The following is a 13,323-nucleotide window of genomic DNA, read 5'->3' as shown; positions in this document are numbered from 1 at the left end:
ATTCTAGAGTTATGTATTCGGGATAATTCTCAAACTTGGGATAATCTGAACAGTCATATGACCTACTCTCCTCATCTGCCATTAAGGAAACGGAGAAGCAGAATCTTTCTGTGACTTTCACAAGGTCATATGGCTAGATCATAATACAGTTAGAATTAGCCCCATGCTCTCCTGTATGCCAACCAGGCTCTTTCCATTACACCATGCTATGTCATCACCGAATGTGATTCTACAGAGGTTACCTTTTTTATGGGTGGTCCTTAAAAATAAATTTTGTGCCTCTGCCTAGAAAAATGTGTGTGTGTGTGTGTGTGTGTGTGTGTGTGTGTGTGTGTGTGTTGGGGAGTCATGTTTTCAAGAACATTTCTGGTCTATAAATAAGCCAGAGAGGTCGTATCCTTGCAGCCTAGGAGAGGCTGGAGGCCAAGTCCCTGAGCTCGCCTCTAGGGACTAAGGTATATCCGTTATGGTAATCGCCCCATCTGGCTTCTGCAGGCAGTCAGCCACTGTCTACTCTGCCGCAGATGACAGAGATGCCTGACTCATGAACCTGGGCAGTCACCTGCCCTTAGATCCCCCAAGCCCAGCTGACTCATGTCTGCAACCCCACATCCAGCTTGCCTCTGCCCTTAGCCGCCCATCCCAGCAGGGCAGCTGGCTCGGCCGCAGAGAGCCCCAGGGTGGTTCCAGGGATGGCAGGCTCTCTCACAAAGGGACTAGTCCTGCAGAAATTCATTTCCTGCATTCTCCGCCTCTTCTCCAACACCCACCTTCTATTCCCAACACCATTTCCGCTGTTTTAAAACATAGCACCGAGGTTCAGCCAAGACAGTGTCAGAAGGAGATGGAGCATTTGAAACAGGGACTGTTCCTACTGCTGTTCCCCCCACCCCCGCCACCCAACAGAGGCTCAGGACCACGCAGGCTTTCTAGAGATGCCCCTGCCAACTTTCTCCATTTAGAATGCCTTCCCTGCCCCAGCCATCCACGGAAACTGCACTTCGTCTTTCTGATCTCATCTGTAATGTGGGCTCCCTTGCACAGCTTTGAATCTCTTCCTTTAGAAGTCATATTCTTTCCTCTGACTTCCAATAGCCGTTTCCATTTTGTTAATTTTAGCAAACATTTACTTGTGCCAAGTATATTCTATCTAAGAGCTTTAGGAACAAGAATCTAGTTAATCTTCACAAAATGTTATTATTATCCCCATTGTACAAATGGGGAAACGGAACCACAGAGAGCTTAGGTAACATGTGCAAGGTCACACGGCTGAGAAATGAGGCCAGGCTTTGAACCCAAACCGTGTGGCTCTGGGTAACGTGCTCATGACTACTAACCTTGCCTTTCATTCTGCTCTGAGTTTGATTTGTTGTTTACATGCCTGTCTCTTCACGAGCTTTGGAACCATAGCTCATTCCCCTCTGTACTCTAGCAATGGCTGTCATGATGGGCTTCCCTGCTGTCTGAGTGACTGGCGGGACTGCCTCCATATCGCTCTCCTCAGACCAGACACAGGCATGGCCACACTGAAGTCACAACGTGGATCCCTTCAGTTTCCCAGTCTGCCTCTTAATCTCTCCCAGCTTTGGATTGTGTGTTTATAAAGAAGAGATAATACTGTGACCCCCACAAAATGAGTGTGAGGTGGCATGCAATCCCAGACCATTCTAGGACTTGGGATGATTGTAACCTCCACGTGGTCTAGTCAGAACGATCTCAGGACTTGGATAAAGTCAACAGATTTAAAACTTTACAAACCTGAAAACTCCTGCGTAAATCTAAATTGTGACCCCAGTGAGAGGAAATACGGATCCTTTTCCTCAAAGATCTGTCAGATTTCACTCCAAGAAATGTCTCCTTGGGAGATACATAAATACGAATACAGAGATAGACTTAGGAAAAGATATAGATACAGATATGATGTTATCATTGCTTAAAAGATTCCCAAAACTCATCTTTTAGAAGGATCTTTAGACTATGTGACACACACTTCCTATTGTCCTCCGTGATGGAAAATCTCCCTCCTGTGGCAGAAGGACTTACCTTTGGGGAATGGCTACAAGGCAAAGCCAAACCGACTGGATAAGGTGGGAATGAGCCGTCTGAATATATGTGCTCCTTGGAAGAGCTGATGCTTTCGGATCGAGTTGGGAAGGACTCTTTTCTTCCATATGAACTAGAGAGAAAAGTAACAAGACAGATTCTTCAAATGGTCTGTAAGATGACCCTCACAATGCCACAAGGGCCATATTAATCCACCCATTTCTTTGCGGTTGATGAAAGAAATGTTATGGATATGGGTGTGACCTTGTGCGTTATTACAAGAATTATATGTAACATTCATTAATGGGCGTGGTTGGAAAACCAGATAGAAACCCAGGAGCTTTGGGGGAGCGGGGGTGTTCAACCGAAGCTTACAGATGTGAAAGGGGGATTTACTCAGGCTATGGAATTCTTTTCCCAAATTCAGACTAGCCAGACCTCCGGAAGTTTGGGATTTAGTGCCAGTTTCAAAATTATCTTCAAAAATGTTGCTCAAGGGAGGCCCCAGGGCCAAAGGAAGCAGGTCTGGAACTAAGAACTAGGAAACCTCTTAAAAGTTAGGTACTTAGACACAAGCCTTGATCTACATGGTGTCGGGTAATCTTTCCAAACTCCCTATGAAATCAGTGCTGTCATCCCGTAGTATGTAGAAGTAAACTGAGGCTCAGAGAGCATAAGTCACTGGCTGCAACACCACAAAATAGCAGGAGAAAAGCAAATGCTTGTCCATATGATTCCAAGCAATCTGTATTTGAGGGATATTTAAATGAACGAATGTTTTTATTGTGAGAGCACTGTAAAAAAATTTTTTTTTATAATAAATCTGCTCCCTTGGAAACTTGGCTGGCAACTGCTCTTGGCTGGGGATCTTTTTGGTAACTGCTTCTAGCAGTGTTCTAGCTCTTGCTATCCCAGATCTCTATCAAAGCTGTACTTGGCTGACCCCGCACACAGCTATTAATAGGACTGTGGTCACTATCTCTTTGCATGGCTCTTGTTTAAAAAAAAAAAAAAAAAAAAAAAGTCTGTTGAAAAACCTCTTGACAAATCAAAACTCTTAACAGTGACTTTTTCTCTTCTACCCCTTTACAATTGTGTTTATTGGATCACACTATGGTGCCCCTAGTTCACAAGCTAACATTTAGTTCCTTAAGCCTTCTTAATTATGAGTTTCTTAGCAAAGTGAGTCCTAGGACCCATATACAGTCCCCATAAATAGACCTTCCCGGTCTGCCCCAGGCTCCTTCCTGCCAGCTGCTAGAGTTGGTGGTACAGAAGACCCCGGGAGAAACACAGCAGGTCGTGATCCTGGATAAAAATGAGCAATGATTTCAGAGTGTGCTTTTGTTCTTCCCGCTCACCCCCAGCACCCATCATACCCTCTCTCGCTCATAAAAAGGCAGGGTGGCTAAAATCATTTGCAAACCTTCCCACTTGGGACCAGATCCTGAAGCCAGACCTGGCAAAACTGAAGAATGTATAATCCACCTTAAGTTCCCTCCTCCCAGACAGCCTTGGACCTGGGACCGGCACTTGGGTCTGCAGCCTCTCCCTCACACCCATCCAGCTCATTACCTGGAGCAAGTCACTTGCCCTCCCTGTGCCTGCCTTTCTTCCGCTTCTTCAATTTAGGACACAAGAAATGGAAGGAATGAAGAGGATAGGACGGAGGCCGGCCGTGGCCCACGCCGGCTCTTTATCTCCGGCCAATCGCTTGCCCTCTCTGAGCCACTATGTGCAGCCACAGTTGGAAGAACACAGTGATTCCAAGTGCTGAAACTCAAGCACGAAAGCCTTCTGTGCAGCAGTTGCAATGATCTTGAAAATGAGTGTTTGTCAGCCAGCTGTCTCTGGGATTTCTCCCAGCTCTGTTGGAGAGGGGTCTCTTCTCTGCACACCATAGACACCATTTCCTAAATTCTGACGAGAGTTCATCAAACCCTCCAGTGGAAGAATGGATGGCTCCCATGTCCTCCCCGCCCCCAGAAAGTGGTTTGCAGGAAAGAAGAGTAAAGGGGTCACTGGAGTTTCTGTTTGTTTTGTTTTCCCTTCGGAAACCATGCGCAACTGTCAAAGCTTTTCCTTCTTCCTTCTCCGGAGAACCCCCTTCACCTCTCCGGGCCCTTTGTGGACTTCTTGCCCTTGAACCTCTGTGGTCACCTGTAGTCCAGATCACACCATCATCACTTAATAATAAAAAGAAAAGAAGAAATATCCATATTTTTTTAATGAAACATCACTGGAGCAAATGCTGTCATTGCAGGATATCACTTACTACAGTGGTCCCCATCCCAGGCTGTGCAGTCAGCTCGAGTTGCGTGAATCCTTACAACTCAGCGTGTGGGCCACAGGCCAGCGGCATCACCTGGGAGCTTGTCTGAAATGCAAATTCCAGGGCCCCACATGGAATCAGAAACTGGGGTGCAGCCCTGCTTGTTTTAACAAGCCCTCCAGGGGATTCTGATGCCTGCTGAAGTTTGAGAACCTGCTCGAGAGATGTCAGGATGCCTTGATGGTGATGGTAACGCGCTGTCAGCCTCAGGTGCATAAAGCTCCCAGGGGTCTTCTGCCTTCATTGCACTTGGGATCAACTGGCTGGTTAAAAATGACCAAACTCAAACAATTTTTTTTTTTTTTTAGGCAGCTAAAAATCCTGAAATTACTGTTTTCTCTACTGTTTCATGTTTGTGGATTTTAAAGCCAACAAAGCCACCCCCCGCCACTTGAAGGCAGGGATTTCCTCATGCACCCCTGCAGCTCCCCCCCCACCAGGGAGGCACAGGCAGCCTCACCCCGTGGCTGGGGCCCAATCGATAACCCAGTGGAACCAGCACCGCTGCTGGGGCACCCCGGTAATTAGACGAGCCTGATCAGAGCCTCGTTTTCTGGGGTGGAAACTGTTGCGGTAGATAATTGGGATGCGTGGGAGGCACGGCCTGTCCTAGAAGCTGTGCGGGTAGCGCCAGGCTGCAGAAGGTAGCCAAGCCTGGCCAGCGATCAGAGGAAAGAAGCATCTGGTTCTGGGTTCCCGGGCTCCAACAGGTGCCCCCAAACCACCTGTCTTAACATCTCTGTATGCAGACCCTAGAGGCCGGGAGGTGACTCACGCCCCAGGTTCCCCAGGCACAGAAAGTCTGCCTCTAGAAAAGCATACATTCTTCTTACTTTTTTTTTTTAAGGCAAAATAATAACTTGACGCCAGTCCAAGCAGTTAAAAAGACACTAAAAGGAACCCAATTTAGAAAGGTTTTTAGTGGGCTAAAAACAGATGTGGCAAGCCGTTTTAGGATATTCCGGGAGATGAGATGGAGAGGACGGGCTTCGACATGGCTCGTCGGCCTCTTCTGGGCCTGCGCAGCCAGGTGCCTCTTCATGGAAGAAGGCTCTGCCCATAAACACGTTCTGGAAGGAAGCAGCCCCAAGGCTTCATTTCTTCTAATCACTGCTCTGCTCCGGTGATGCTCTGGGCACCCCCATTCGGAGCGCTCCAGGGAGCCAACATCTCTCCTCCTTATTCATGCGCTTCTCTTGAAGGTTGGAGGGTGTGGCATGGGCACCCCAGGGGTGCGGCTGCAGTTAGAGGCCCTAGGCGACACCCCCTTGAGCTGCCTCCCGACCCCCTCGCCAGGGACCCCGCCTCCACCACTTTCTGCCGTCCAGCACCTGGGGGCGCCTGGCTGCATCTGGCTGGTGGAGCTGCGGGGCGCACAGGGGAACTGGGGGAAGGGCAGAGCCGACCACTGAGGGCCCATCAGGGTCACAGTGCCTGTGGAACCCTAGCTCTCCCAAGCGAATAGGAAGAACCATCCCGAAGAGAATTGCTAAGCCATCGATACATTGCAGGGGCTTCTGGTGTCCCTGACTCCAAGGCATCAAAGCCCCTCACACCCATATTTGTTGCAAATTTGGGATGGGGCGGGTAAGGAGTCTTAAGTAGAAAGTGATGGTGTGATATGTCCTACATTGATTGCATTCTAATAAGTTATCTTTATAAGATACGATGTGCCCCGTATGGAACAGGATGCAGGTGCCAGCGTGTGTTTTGTTCTCTTGTAATTTTCCGAAAAATACGTAGGTTTTTGAATTGTATATTCATTCCATTGAAAACTGCTTAATTTTAGACATGCACATACATACTCCCTTTGTACCCATCCACTAGCATCTGCTTGCATAACTGGAATCACTAAAAGGTAAAGGCAAGTCTCCAAAATTAGAAGGGACTCCAGTATGTACCATGTAAGCATCTTTGTTAATTAGCATTGTAAAAGTAATTAGGCATTCTATAAGTGAAATTAGGGGCACTATCAAGTTAGACATCATCACAAATATGCATGATCTGCCCAGACTCACATTATGTCTAGGAAGGGAACCAGAGAAATTATCCTTCTTATTATGAAGTATTTCAAATGCAGCAAAGGTAGCCATAATGTAAATCTTTGAAATATTATATATAAGCCATAATACTTATAAATATTTATACTTTATAAAGTCACAGATAATGTTCCCATGAGGGAAAAAAAAAAAAAAAGACTCCCAAAGAAGACTAAAAATTTAATGAGGACAGGAATTATCTTTGTCTTATGCTCCATTGTGTCCCCGGCCCCTAACGTGTCTGGCTTACATCTTGCCAAGTAAAGCTAATAAAGCTTCCGTAGAACTGCACTGAATCAGCTGCCAACAAGCTTCTTGAGGAAACAGCTAAGATAATGACCAGCCACGTACCACACTGGAAACATCAGTGTGCCAAGGTGTTTGGCATTCTGGAAAAGGTCATCTCAGCCATACTTCTTTTTGTAAATGCTCCCAGTCAGGGATTGTCCTTCCTATGCCGATCCCATGATTTTCTCCATGAGATCAATTCTGTATGGATCTGTTGCATGTTTAGTGTGTACGGGACACACTGGTAGATGTTGCAGAGATAAGCAATACAACCCCTTTCGTGTGTGGACAGGTAAGAAGAAGGATCCGACAGGTGTAAGAAGCAGGTCCTACTTACGGAACAGGCATGTGTTATCAGAGAATCAAGGAGAGAGAGAGAGAGAGAGAGAGGGAGAGAGGGAGAGCTCATCTATGGAGGAAAGACTTTGAAGGGGTGTGGTATTTGAGATGTATTTTGAAGAATGGATAAAATCTTCAGCTGGGAAGGTACAAGTGGGAGGAGAACAGTCCAAGCAGAAGGAATGGCATGAGTAGAGTTTGGATGTGGGCAAACCACTTGTCCTTAAACATAAAATATATGTGGAGAAGAAGGATAGTAGTAAAAGATAGAGCAAAAATGTTAGTTGTGGCCAAATAATTACATACCGAGCCAAATTTAATTTCTATTTAATTTCACGGGTAGTAGTTGGAAATAGAAGCTTGTTAAGCAGGGCAAGTGAATGCCACCGGAATTACACTTGGGAAGGATTCTTCTGGGTTAGTATGGGGACAGCACCCACACAGGAAATACCAGAGCCTGAACTGAGATTGTGACAGAGGGAATAAAAAGTTGGAAAACATATTGGAGATATCATTCAAAAATACTCCTAGATTTGGCAATTGGTTTCGGAGAAGGAATTGGCAATTTCTATGCCTGTGTAGCTGCAGAAATCATGGTGTCATTGACGTAGGAAGTGGGACGAGGCCAGGTGATGGGGGAATCAAGGATTCTCTTTCAGTTGTGTTGTCTTTGGGGGTACTGGAAGGATCTCCACAGGAAATGCCCACAGAACAAAGCAGAAATTGAATTCAGCACTTGGAGAACCAGGGCCAGAGTAGAGATAGAGAAGTCATCCCTCTACAGAGAAACAGCAACGGGAGTGGATAGAGCTGTCAGGAATGCAGGACTGAAGAGCAGAGGCTGAGGAGAGAGCCCAAGGGACCACCACCTTGGCCTAGCCTGACCTCCTCCTGCTCTACCCTCCTTCCAGGGAAGGTCTGGAAGAGCTATAGGACCAAAAAAAAAAAAAAAAAAAAAAAAAAAGCAATTTTCCAGGAGGGGTCAAGTCTGACAGATTTCTTCACCTGAAAAATCTTTCGATGAGAGGCTCTGGTAGTATGGAAAGACTGCTCATATTTTCCCAAGTTTTGTATATAGAATTTACTCAGATTAAAGTGAATGTGTAATTTTAACTCAGGAAAACCACATAGTGACTTCCTTCTTCAGAAAAGAATCTCTAATCTGGACTGTCGGCTCTGATTTCCTGCTCACGCCTCCTCGAAAATGTTCAGGCAACTTCTAACCTAGGAGGATTTTAAATTCAGAGAAGCTAAAATGTTGTGAACTACCTTTTATCGTTTATTTTTCCAGGCCCTTCCCTGAGTAAACAGGAAATGAATGGTCACAGTTAACTGGGATATTTGCTGTAGAAATACAGCTTGTTAACTTTAGACGATTTTCTTAGGCTTTACTACTCTTAGAACTCAAATTTTGTTTTCTTCTGGGGTGAAAAAAGAAACACAAGTGATCTAAAAATTAACCTCTTTTTTTTTTTTAAAGATTTTATTTATTTATTTGACAGACAGAGATCACAAGTAGGCAGAGAGGCAGGCAAAGAGAGAGAAAGGAGGAAGCAGGCTCCCTGCTGAGCAGAGAGCCCGATGTGGGGCTCAATCCCAGGACCCTGGGATCATGACCTGAGCCGAAGGCAGAGGCTTTAACCCACTGAGCCACCCAGGTGCCCCTAACCTCCTTCTTAAATGTGCAGTTTAACTTTTGCTTTTGTGTGCAAAAATTTTCTCCTGTAAATCTCATTGTGACCCATCATTTGGGGAGCTCCCAAAGAGAAAACAAAACAATGAAACACCCTAAACCCTTCATTTCCTTTGTGTTTTCCAAAGGTCAAATGCTGCAAATACTGGCCAGATGACACAGAGATATACAAAGACATTAAAGTCACCCTCATAGAAACAGAACTACTGGCAGAATACGTGATAAGAACATTCGCTGTCGAAAAGGTAAGTTTCGCATGACTTTGAAATGCTACAGTCCAATGTTGGTGAGACGAGCCTCATTAACTTCCCTGGGATAATTTCTGTGGGGTCGCACCTGGATGCAGGTAGGCTCTAACTAGTGATGGCTCCGCCTTGCATCTTACCTCCGATTCTATAATAGCTCTGCTCCATCTTTGAAGCGAGTCATTCCCATTTCATAGGAATCTCTGTGTGGCTACTAAATCAAAAGATAAGGCCGATCTGTCTCTCTCCCTTTTCTGTTGAACCTGGTTAACATTGTTCGGCCCGTCTCTCCTCCTTTGTTCACAGTTTCATAAATGTCCTTCATGTCCTATGTCCATAACGGGTTTCTCAGTGGTGAGTTCGTATCAGTGCTGAGACACAGGTCCTAACCCCTCCTGGAATCCCTCTTCCCCCTCGAGGCTTTTCGGGCCCGATGGATTTTGCAGGGGGCTGGGACCTACCTGGAAACCGAAGTAGACACGGGACGCGCTTGCATGAACCAGTCCTTTCATTCATCCTCACTCTCATACTGGTTTTAGCCTGTGTACCTGCTGGTGTTGAGTCATGAATGCTGTGCTGTGGCTCTACTCTGCCTCATCCCATGTGCATGGATGGGGCCTCTTCTCTGGGAAGCACTGTAGGGCATAACAGGGAATTTCCTTATTCCCCCTCTTTCTGCTGACATAGGGAGGGGCCGGAGGTGAAACAAACTGCAGTCCATCCAGAGAAGTGGCACAGGTAGGCCGTGGGGAGAAACACGCTGCCTTCCGATCTTCATCTTGCCTTTGATGAAGGGGACACACAGTTTTGTGTCGGAGGTCCACAGACTTTTCCACCAAGAGCTGATACCCCATAGCGGAGTCCTGCACCAGACATCACAATTTTGTGGCAAATGGGTTCTGCGAAAGCTTGCGCTCATTCAGTAACAGCAGGTCACCTAGGAGGACCTGGGCTAAAAGTGCACTGCTGGGCAGTTGGCTCTTGGCCTTCCTCTCTCATTTTCCTCACATCTAAATGCACCTTTTGGACTAACGAGCCGAGTTTTGGAAAATCAAGGAGATAGCAGCCACTGCTTTTTGGCTAATTTACCCTGATGTTTTGAACTACCTATCCGATTTTCAATTCCATATTTGTCATAGAATCATAAGGCTGAAAAGACTTCAGTTTATTTTAATCTGTTTCTCATACTATTTAGCATTTTTTTTTTCCGTTAGCCTGTCTTTTTTAATAAGTAGGCAAGAGGCTTGGAGACTTCAAAGAATGTGGAGTTCTGGTTGACTCAATTCTTCAAGTTCTGAACCTCACACTTTGATGTCTTTTTTTTTTTTTTTCCTTCTTAGGCAGGATTGGAGAAAAACATGTGGAGGATTTTTGTATAGCTCTTGGCAAGAGCACTCATGAATAAGTGCATTAAAACAGATAGTGATAAAAGACCCTCAATATTTTTTTTTTAGGAAAAAAAAAATCATCCAAACCCATCACTTAAACATGGAGTTCTTTGAACAATAGTCAGCTCTGTAATAAGCTGAAAACGCATCTCCGTTGCTAAAGGAAGGGTTTGTTTGTTTCTTTGCTCTTTTTTTAACCTCTTATTGTACTCTCCTACATTCCCAGCTGCACAGAAATGTTTCTGAAATACTCAGTTATTTTAGTCGTCAGACAACCAGCAAAGAGCCAGTGGAGGGAAGGGAAGGATGAGGAGCTTATTAAGGATTTGGGGGAAATCAAAAATGACATGTTAGTGATTTTCTAACTGGGCAATTGGAATCTTTAAGGAACACAAATCATTAGCACTTCCGTGGATCACTTCTGGTAGGTTTTAAACTTTCTCATTAGAGGAGAAAGGGAAAAAACAGAACAGTCAAGTATATACTTTGAGAGGCCTGCCCTTCTGGTTCTGTTTTGAGAGGATGTTGCATCAAGGGACCCAAGGTGAAAAATGGATTTGGTCTCGTCTCTGCAAAACAAACAGACATGTTGCAATTTGAAACTGATGACCTCTTGTTTGGCATGGGACTGTCATCTTTCCTTTCTCCCCCAACCGATGACTCAAAGCTAGATAGATTTTAAATAACCAAGTTGCCATCCTGTCTGAAAGAAGACAGAGCTCAAAAGTCTCCATGGGTGTGGGCTGCCCCGCGAATCGATCCCTGACTATCCTGGCGGAAAGGAAGCTGACAGTGGCCACCAAAATCTCTCTTCCAAGGAGGTGCCAGAGAGGAGGCAATGGGAATGTGGGCCTGCCTCTCAAAGGCAGAACATGTAGTTGATGATTGATTCATTCCACAAATGTTTGTGAAGCCCCCACTTGGAGCTAAGTGCTGTCATGCCTTGGTTTCTTCCTTCCTATTGTATTTCCATGGAAAGTGAAGGAAATATCACCTGCTCATGTGGCATTAATACCTGCTATAGTGAAAAGGAAATTAAAAATATAATTGATATCAAGTTGGGATATTTGGACTGTAATCAGTGATCGCATCGATGATTTTTTTCCCCAAAATATATTACAGAACAGCAAAAGGAGAAATGCCACATTGATGAACAGGAAGGAGAGTTGGCTCAGAAGCCATTGCCTTTGCTAATCTTGTCAGTAGTGAACATTTTAGAGGGTACAGGCTTATTTTAGGAAAACGTTTTCTGCATACCAGAAACTGACATTTACCTTGCTCAGAAAATGAGTCTTAAGAGAGATCAGTTGGGGGCCATCTCCTGATGGCTGGAGTTCCGGATTTGGAGGATGCTAGAGATAAAATCTAGCACAACTGGGAAGTGAAGATCTCAAAAAATAAACAAATGCCCTTTGGTCCTCTTGGGAATAAATATTTATTATATTTATATATATATAAAATAAATATTTATTATAGGCTTTCCTGCTTCATGCCCAAGTCATATGTAAAGGTCAAGGGAGCTCTCTAGGGGGTTGGAGGGCGATATAGGCTCAACCTTTTGTCTTCTGGTGGAGACTTTGGGCGGCCAAAATGTTACCATGGTTTAAGTGATAAGAGATGTGGACTCCTAACCACTGAGTAAAATTACTCTGGAGTCACAAAGCATAGTTAGTAGACGACAGTGTGGATTATCATTTCTGAATCCCTGATGGCTTAATTCCTTAATACTTAAACTCCATTAAAGAATAGCATGATTTTCAAAAAGAAATTAAGCTTCAGAATTTATGGGTTATTAAACTAAGACATATTAACACCTTGATAGCACACAAGTCTTATCTTAAAATCTGTAATTATTTGCAGGGCACCTGGGTGGCTCAGGTGGTTAAGTGTCTGCCTTTGGCTCGGGTCATGATCCCAGGGTTCTGGGATCAAGCTCCTGCATCAGGCTCTCTGCTCAGCTGGGAGCCTGCTTCTCCCCCCAACCCTCCTTCAGCTTGCCTCTCTCTCTCTGTCAAATAAATAAATAAAATCTTAAAAAAAAAAAACACAACTAATTATTTGCATCTTTTAGTCTTTCTCGACACATTCAATATTCTGAATTTCTTTAAAAAAAATTCTGCATTTCTTCTTTGCTTAACTAAGTATATGTGAACAATGGCCAATAGCGAATGTGACAGGGTTAGTGGGTATTTAATATTAAGATAGAATAAAACCAAACTCAGGGCCCAACACAGAGATGGTATTCAGTAAGTGGTCACTAAATAAGAGAAAGAAGAAAGCCAAATTTGATCCCAGGTTTACAAATCCCTCCTTGATTTTGGAAGTAATGTTTTCTCCAGAACAGATTTCTATTTTACAACACAGTCTTAATACCTAGGTTCACAGAAAAAAACTGATGGATATAAATCAACTTTATTCTTTTCAAAACAAGAGTAAATTAAAAAAAAAAAAAAAAGCCCTTCGAGTCTTTTTCCTTCTTTTTTTTTTTTTTTATTCATTTATTTGACAGACAGAGATCACAAGTAGGCAGAGAGGTAGGCAGAAAGAGAGGGGGAAGCAGGCTCCCTGCCGAGCAGAGAGCCTGACGTGGGGATCGATCCTAGGACCTGGGATCATGACCTGAGCTGAAGGCAGAGGCTTTAACACACTGAGCCATCCAGGTGCCCCGAGTCTTTTTCCTTCTGTCTTCCATTCACTTCAGGAGGGAGGCAGCCCTTCCTCTTCAACTTACTGATCTAACAGAACTCCAGGGAAATCGCTCTTGATTTCCATGGTAAACATTTGCTGCCCTGGCTCTTTGCCACAAGCTCACCATTTTGGCCACTTGAAGACAGGAAACACTCTCTCATAGCTCTGTGTCCCCAGCATCTAGAGTCATGTCTGCAGCATTGCCTTCACTCCAGTGGTTGGTGATTGGCTGAATGGAGTTAATGTTTATCCATATTAGAAAGAGAAG

General features: G+C 44.7%; 1 protein-coding gene across 2 annotated transcripts in view; it reads left to right on the top strand.

The window, feature by feature from the left end:
- Positions 1–13,323, top strand: part of LOC111142547 (protein tyrosine phosphatase, receptor type M) — a 769,091-nt gene that overhangs the window by 729,614 nt on the left and 26,154 nt on the right. For both annotated transcript variants that reach the window (XM_022495809.1, XM_022495810.1), the window contains one exon: positions 8,863–8,979. In XM_022495809.1, coding sequence (XP_022351517.1) covers positions 8,863–8,979 — 117 coding nt within the window. The remainder of the gene's footprint in view (positions 1–8,862; positions 8,980–13,323) is intronic.

This window comes from Enhydra lutris, unplaced genomic scaffold (assembly GCF_002288905.1).
Source record: "Enhydra lutris kenyoni isolate GAN:26980312 unplaced genomic scaffold, ASM228890v2 scaffoldscaffold8, whole genome shotgun sequence".
Taxonomy (NCBI): Eukaryota; Metazoa; Chordata; class Mammalia; order Carnivora; family Mustelidae; genus Enhydra; species Enhydra lutris.
Note: the sequence above shows the minus strand (reverse complement) of the source record. Positions and strands in the feature narration are given on the sequence as shown.